Here is an 8,192-nt window from a genome sequence, read left to right as displayed (position 1 = left end):
CACACACACACACACACACACACACACACACACACAAAAACTTCCCCTCGGGTTTTCTCTCTCTGCTCTTACTGTACCTGATGTGGGTTCATGTTAATGAGGCACATCCATGCTGTCACGTGATTGGCTGTCATCATAAGAGGGGCTGTCCCACAGACGTGTTGAAGTCTGGAGAACGATGTGCTTCAGATCAGATGTGAGTTTTAGAGACAGGAAGTCAGAGTGACAAACAACAACCACCAACTGAAGCTGCTGCTGCTGAATATGAACCATCAGGTCAGTGTGAGGATTCCTCCTTTCACCTGCTGCTCAGTCTGACGTCTTTCTGTCTGTTTATCGTGTGTTTATCGTGTGTTTATCGTCTGTTTATCGTGTGTTTATCGTGTGTTTATCGTGTGTTGAGCTCCTGTGTTTATCGTGTGTTTATCGTGTGTTTATCGTGTGTTTATCGTGTGTTGAGCTCCTGTTTTATTGAACAGTACGTTTTATTTGTGATGAGCCTGTCGAGTACTTTATCATTTAGTCAGTTAAAACATCAGAAATGATTCAAAACAACTAAATATGTGAACGTATGCAGACGACACAGTTTTCTGTAACATATCACCTGGTAACCACGGTGATACAGCCACTGAGCATGTGCAGGAAACAGATCAGTGATTGGTTGAAGTTTGATGAGGTTGAAATCTTTGTTTTTAAAAAACAGAGTTTAATTTATTAAAAAAAACCTACAAGTCAGAAAAGTGTGTGACAGAGAGAAAATGTGTGACTGTCCCTGTGAGACAAACCAGGGACAAACGTCTCAGCAGGACGCTCCGCCAGAGCTCAGGAAGTGCAGAGAAAATAAAGATATGATTAAATATTTCTGCATTCAGATTCAGGCTGTGACAGCAGCTACATGCTAACATGCTAACATGCTAACAATACCTGCTGATGTTGGATTTACCTGCATCAGTTTTCAGTCATTAACCCGAGAACAGATGGGGGCAGTTTTTTACAGTGTAGAGAAGATTTTCAAAATAAAACCAGTGTAACAGAGAGAACACTTTGTTTCTGTTTTCTGGTCAGAGGTTTGTCTCTCTCTCTCTCTCTCTCTCTCTCTCTCTCTCTCTTTCTTTGGTCTGGTTCTTTAAAAAACCCGGTTCGTGGTTCTCTCTGTAGGAACCTTGTTTCTCCCCGTCTGTGTTATTATCAGCAGCAGTGACATCATCATGTTTTGCCCCGCCCCTCCCCCAGTGCTGATCTGGAATTCTGGGGGTTTTCCTCGGCTCGGCCACTTCCAGGAAGTGACTGAGAACAGACCGAGGGGAGGGGGAAGGGAGGGGGGTGAAACAACACAGACAAACAGTGAGAGAGAGAGAGGAAGAGAGAGAGAGAGAGGGAGGGTGGAAGAAAAAGAGAAGAAGAAGAAGAAGAGGAGTCGTTTGTCCGTCATGTGAAAGTGAAACTGCTGCAGGTTTTTGTTTGTTTGTTGTTTCCTCGTTCGGTTGTTGGTCGTCGTGTTTGGACAGAAACTCAGGTCAGAAAGTCTGCTGTGTTTCCTACACACACACACACACACACACACACACACACACACACACACACACACACACACACACACACGCACAAACACGCGCACAGACACAGGGGAAATGAGTGTGTGTGTTTAACTGTTTAAAGTAAGAGCTTCCTTTGTTGATGTGTTTGTTGTTTGTTGTTTGTTGTTTGTGCTGCAGGATGAGTGAAGCTCAGTTCATCAACGTCTACGACAACGACGTGAGTCTGTTTTTATTTATTTATTTATTTAATTCCTTCAGGAAACAAATAAGAGATAAAGAAATCAGCTTTATACTGAAATGGTTTCACTGTGTCGAGACGTTGTGCAGCTTCGACTGTCTCCGGTTGTAGAAGCGTCTTCTCTGTTGTTGAAGCTGTTTCTCTTCACTGGCTGTTTCCTCCTTTTTAAATAAAGTTTAAATCATTAAGTCCAAGCTGTGTTTGATCTCAGCCTCTGGAAACATGACAGCAACTGAATCTAAGAGCGTCTGAGCTCAGAGTCAAGCTCACTCTGGTGAACGTGTTGAAGGACTGTTACCGATGTCATCAGTTCATCGGTTCATCGGTTCATCAGTTCATCAGTTCATCGGTTCATCAGTTCATCGGTTCATCAGTTCATCAGTTCATCAGTTCCTCACTTCATCAGTTCATCAGTTCCTCACTTCATCAGTTCATCAGTTCACCAGTTCACACTGTGATGAGGTGATGAAGATGAAGTGATGACATCGGTACAAACAGCTGCAGTTAAAGTCACCGTTGTGTTTAAATCATCATCGTCACAGAAACAGAGTCACAAACACTCGTTTTTTTTCATTTTAGCAACAAGACAAAAAGTCCGGTTTCTGTAGAAGTCGAGTTTTAAAGCTGCAGAGTGGAAACAATTTGCATGAGTAACTTCAGTGTTTCACAGTTCCCTGTTTGACTCTGAGCTCAGGTCTCCATTAGTCTTCATCATGTCTGTCAAGATTTACCTTGAAATCTTTGTTTTACATTTGAATTAATCAGGTGGAAAAAAGACAATGAAACAGATACACAGAAAAGACAACAGCACTGAGGAGACTGATACGAGCTAACAGGAGCTAACAGGAGCTAACAGGAGCTAACAGGAGCTAACAAGAGCTAACAGGAGCTAACAGGAGCTAACAGGAGCTAACAGGAGCTAACAGGAGCTAACAGGAGCTAACAGGAGCTAACAGGAGCTAACAGGAGCTAACAGGAGCTAACAAGAGCTAACAGGAGCTAACAGGAGCTAACAAGAGCTAACAGGAGCTAACAGGAGCTAACAGGAGCTAACAGGAGCAGTAGCTTTAAAGTTAATGTTTGTTTTATTATGAAAAGGACTGTTACTGTTGTTTGACTAATTAATTTAATCAATCAAATGTTAAAACAGTGATAAGGTCAAAGACTCATCTTCATGTTCATGTCATTTAAAATCACTTGTCAATAGATTCATTTTCTTCAGAAATCTGATCATATTTGGGGTTTTTTTCACTGAAGAAATGATTCATAAAATTATGTAACTGATCAATCACTGAATCATTGTAATACCTGATGATTAATAACTCCTTCACCAAAAGACCAAAACTGTGCACCCTCCAAAATCAGAGTTTATTCTCCACAGAAAACCATGAAGACACACAGATATTGATTGATTGATTGATTGATTGATTGATTGACTGATTGATTGATTGATTGATTGATTGATTGATTGACTGATTGATTGATTGACTGATTGATTGATTGATTGATTGATTGACTGATTGACTGATTGATTGATTGATTGATTGATTGATTGATTGATTGATTGATTGAATTACAGATCAAACTGACAGACGTTCTGTTCCAGCTCTAAATATCTTTTCTTCTTCAGCTGCACCTGAATTTGATGACGTATGACTACATTCCTCCAGTGGACATAAAGACTGAACCTTACATACCTGAGACAGGTACAGTGACATCATCACTTCATCATCAGTGAACTGGAACACAGGCTGACATCAAAGTTTATTCACAAATATTTTTGCCCCATTAAAATCATTCATCAGAAAAATTTTATACAAAAATCTAAATGTCATGTTCGCCTACAAAGATACAAGAACCGGATCTTTCAGCTCAGTCGGATCAAAACCTCAGGAAAATCATCAAGGGAACAGTTCCTGCCGGAACCTTGCTGTAAACGTGTTTGTACCTGAAACAAACAGAGACATTTCAGAAAGTAGCTAGAACCAAAACCTTCTCAGGAGATTAATTCAAGTTCTGAGGAACCTTTTACCTTCATTTACAGAAACTCTGAAACACGAGCTCAGGATTCACAGATAGAACCCAGGAGAACAGTTTTTACAAATTACTCTGATATGTTGGTGTGAAGAAGAACCTTGTTGGAGTCCAGCCTTTGTTTTGAACTGGAACCAGATAAATGTTGAGAACTTCCTGTTGGTGTGTGGAACCTGAAAGTTGTTTTCGTAGACCATCTTGTTTGTATCTGGAAAGAAGCAAAAAGATGTGAGCACTTCAAACCTGGACCTACAAATACAAAAAGAGACTTCTGAACCTGGTCTTACACTTTCTAGAGCCTACTTTAAACTTTGTCCAGTCCTCAGGTCTTTCTAGAACCTGATGGCTGGAACCTTGTTTGTGGTAGTTTTTTTTATTATTAGTTTATTTATTTATTATTACAGAGAAAAAGTGAAGGAGATATTACAGATGCAGCAGATGTCTCTGTCCTGACCTGAACCTTGCTCACCATCTTAACCTCTAAACCTTGGGGGAACCCTGAGACCTGGAAGCTCTTATTTGGACCTGGAAACAAGGACAGAGACACCTCAGACCTTTAATCAGACAAAACATTATCAGAGCATTTTCAAGAACCTTCTCAGAAACAACAGAACAACCTGTCCATACTCAGGAACCACATCCTGGACTTTCTCCTGCTACCTCGTCTGTCCACAAACTGCACATGAGCAGTGCCTGGGAGCCTAGAACTACACTTTCTAGAACTTACTCACAGGGAAACCACCTCCTTTTACCTTTTCACTATGAAAAGTCCTGTGGCTGGTGAAAGTTTGAGAGTCGATGGTGAAATTCAGATATTATCAGTCACTGACTTCTGAAGAAAAAACAGAAACATTTTCAGACCTGTTCGGTTTCTTCTGCAGGTTATTAACTAGTTAACTAACTAAACTAACTAATCTGTGTTTGTGTTTCAGCTCATGGTCCTTACATTCAGATCATCGAAGAGCCAAAACAGGTGAGACTGATATCTGTCTTTGTCTGTAGTAATTGATATTAACTCTTTTTAAATGCAACAAGAAGTTGCACCTGAAAATTAAATTTGACATTAAATAATATTAATTTAAAAAGAAAGGACATGTTTCTTGGGAATGACTGAAGTCAGAGTCACCCTGTGTCTGGTTGATAATGGTGTCCCACAAGGATCAATATTAGGCCCCCTGCTATTTACTCTATACAGAAATAATATTCATTCCTGAACAGTGTCCGCTTCTATGCTGATAATACCATTTTATACGTAACTGGTCCCAGACCAGGGCCGACTCCAGGTTGCAGCCTGATCTTCCAGACCTCTTTTATGAATTAAACGTTTGTTCTAAACTTAGAAAATGATGCTGTGATGTATTTGATATATTAAACTTTTAAACTAAACTAAAATCACTGATCCACCAACACACAGTCCTGTAGACGAAGTCCACGGCCATTTTCTAAACATAAATAAAATCAATACTAAGAAGTTCGGATTGGATTATTAAACGAACAGACAGAGAAAATCTGTCATCAGAAAAGTGAAGCTGAATCTTAAAATATGAAGTTATTAGATCTTTCTTCAGAAAATCCTCCGCCTTTAATTTGTTCAATAATTTTGATCAGTCTTCAAACCAAACAGATGAAAGACTTAAAATAAAACTTTATGATCCCTGAGGATCAGAGACAAGCTGAGCTCTAAGAAAACTTATAAAGAACTGTTTGAATGAAGTGACTGAAAAACAGTAAAGAAGACATTAAAAATCTTTTTACATTATCATCATTACAATACTTTATATATGAGTTGTGCAAATATTTGTGCAAAGGAGTAAATAAAATATATAACACATTATCAGTTAATCTGATGGTTATTTTTTCTGTAATCAATCATTGATCAATTGGTTTACAAACAACATCAGAAAACATCAAAACAAAAACATAAACAAATCATCAAATGTTCAAACTCCCAAATATTTAATTTAATAAGATATATATAAATATCAAGTTAAAATAAGATGCACATTTTCAAAGGTGAGAACCTGAAGGAGTCAAAGATCTTTTTATCTTCAGAACGTCAGATATTATTTAATTATCAAAATATTGGTGGTGGATTCAAAATTTCTTTTGCTCAACCAATCAATGCAGCTCTAACACAATGTTATTTATATGTTATTTTTATGTAATATACACACACTACAGTAATATGACAACATGATAAAGTGTCTATAATAGAAATCAAAGTAAATATTAAGATGAAGTTTAAAGTATAAAATCACAGAGAAACTATATTGTATCATTACAGTGATATAAGTATATACATCTAACATAATATGATATATATGTAATGCAACATAAATACATGTAAATATATAAATAACTATAATCTGGACAGTGTTTTATTGAAAGAAGAAGTCCGACTCACATGGAGCGTCAGGTGTTTCCCCGACTTCAGGCTCATCCACATGTTGCTGTAACAGTCACCTCCTTTAATCCAGGGTTTTCCCAACAGTCATTCAGCAACATGGGACTGAACAGGCCGCAGGAAGTCAGGGAGTTTCTGCCGCTAAAGGTCAGGTGACTACGTCCTCTGACTGTCTCTATGCAAATCACTCAGTTCTGGTCTGAGGGGAAAAGAAGAAGCAGGTTTACGCAACCAGCCTGAAATAATTCATCTGCCTGACTCAGACGTGTCTGAACACAACACAGAGGCTGACTGAACAAACAGCAGCCAAACACCTGCAACACTTCACTAATAACCACAATTATTTTACTGTCATTAATCTGCAAATCATTTTTTTAAATTGATCATTTCGTCTATAAGTTAATGTCAGGAAAGGGTTTAAAAATGTTTGAATTCTCCTCAGTCTGAATAAAACTTTTAAATAGAGTCAAATTGTTTCTGTCGAACTTTTCAAACGTTTCTAAAGTTAGAAAATAAAACTTTTACATTCAACTTCTAACGTCTCGTTTTGTCTGAAGATATTTAATTAAGATCAGAGAAGCTGCAACCAGAGAATTTAAACAATTAATCAATTTACTAATTTACTTTACATCGGTCGATGGATTGATTAGTTTCTGGATCACAGTCTCAGTGTTGAAGTCTGACTGACTGACTGACTGAACTGGCTGACTGACTGCTGACTGACTGACTGACTGACTGGCTGACTGACTGTTGTGTGTCACCAGAGGGGCTTTCGTTTCCGTTATGAGTGCGAGGGTCCGTCCCACGGCGGCCTGCCAGGAGCCTCGAGTGAGAAGAACAGGAGAACCTACCCGACCGTGAAGGTGGGACACATCAGCTACACTCTGACATCACAACACAGTGTCTGAAAATACAAACAACCATGAACGCAACACATCAGGAGGTGTACTGAGCATGTGCAGTATATTATATATAATATATAATACATATCTTATATATATGTATAATAAATATGTATACATAATGTAACGCAGGCACATGTAACCAGCTGTTTGTCAGGTTGTTGTTAACGTCACTCAGATCAGCTGTTGTTGTTGTGACAAAACTCAGCTGCTTCAGTTTCACTATGACTGGCGTTGTCATGGAAACAGCTGATCGTCATGTTTCCTCTGTGTCTCAGATCAATAACTACATGGGTCACGTGCGGGTGGAGGTCCAGCTGGTGACCCACACCGACCCCCCCCGGGTCCACGCTCACAGTCTGGTGGGACGTCACTGCACCGACAAGGGCACCTGCACCGTGGACGTCGGCCCCAGCGACCTCACCGCCTCGTCAGTATCCAATCACATCAAAGCACCTGCACCTTACACTGAAACAGTGACGTCACAGAACGATCACACAGATGATAATGAGACAGGTGATGACCCGCTGATGTCACTTCCTGTAGGTTCAGTAATCTGGGAATCCTCCACGTCACCAAGAAAGGTGTCGCCGAGATTCTGTGCAAGAGGCTGAGAGACGAGAGGAAGAGACAGAAAGGACCACACAGCACCCTGACAGGTAACACACCTGCCCCCCCCCACACACACACACACACACACACAGCACCCTGACAGGTAACACACCTGCCCCAACACACACACACACACACACACACAGCACCCTGACAGGTAACACACCTGCCCCAACACACACACACACACACACACACACCCTGTATGAGTGAGTCCACAGTGGTGGTGTGAGTGGACAGGTGTGTCTCAGGTGTGTGAGAGCTGTTACCTGTGCTGCAGACGCGGAGGAGAGTGCGTGTGTGAAGGAGGCCAAGGAGCTGGGGAAGGTGATGGACCTGAACATCGTGAGGTTAAAGTTCACCGCCTACCTGCAGGACAGCAACGGCTCCTTCTCCAGAGCGCTGAAGCCCGTCGTGTCCAACCCCATCTACGACAGCAGTGAGTCACGGGGGGGGGGGGGGGG

The 8,192-nt window shown here is 40.5% G+C and overlaps 1 protein-coding gene across 3 annotated transcripts in view; it reads left to right on the top strand.

Moving 5' to 3' along the window:
- The window catches only part of nfkb2 (nuclear factor of kappa light polypeptide gene enhancer in B-cells 2 (p49/p100)), a 21,001-nt gene that overhangs the window by 5,048 nt on the left and 7,761 nt on the right, over positions 1 to 8,192 (top strand). Inside the window, exons 1-8 of one of the 3 annotated variants that reach the window (XM_087174660.1) lie at positions 65 to 276; positions 1,716 to 1,755; positions 3,407 to 3,482; positions 4,743 to 4,783; positions 6,979 to 7,077; positions 7,395 to 7,546; positions 7,663 to 7,775; positions 8,009 to 8,167. In XM_087174660.1, the coding sequence (XP_087030786.1) occupies positions 1,717 to 1,755; positions 3,407 to 3,482; positions 4,743 to 4,783; positions 6,979 to 7,077; positions 7,395 to 7,546; positions 7,663 to 7,775; positions 8,009 to 8,167 (679 nt within the window). In that variant the 5' untranslated portion in view covers positions 65 to 276; position 1,716. Of the gene's footprint in view, positions 1 to 64; positions 277 to 1,068; positions 1,517 to 1,715; positions 1,756 to 3,406; positions 3,483 to 4,742; positions 4,784 to 6,978; positions 7,078 to 7,394; positions 7,547 to 7,662; positions 7,776 to 8,008; positions 8,168 to 8,192 lie in introns of those variants that run through there. The other 2 variants (XM_023408578.2, XM_023408577.2) reach the window with 2 other exon arrangements.

The sequence above is a fragment of the Seriola lalandi genome, unplaced genomic scaffold (assembly GCF_002814215.2).
Source record: "Seriola lalandi dorsalis isolate HSWRI2012SDOR001 ecotype SW California unplaced genomic scaffold, Sedor1 jcf7180002054368, whole genome shotgun sequence".
Lineage (NCBI taxonomy): Eukaryota > Metazoa > Chordata > Actinopteri > Carangiformes > Carangidae > Seriola > Seriola lalandi.
The sequence above is the reverse complement of the archived record's forward strand: the minus strand, read 5'-3'. Positions and strand labels throughout refer to the sequence as shown.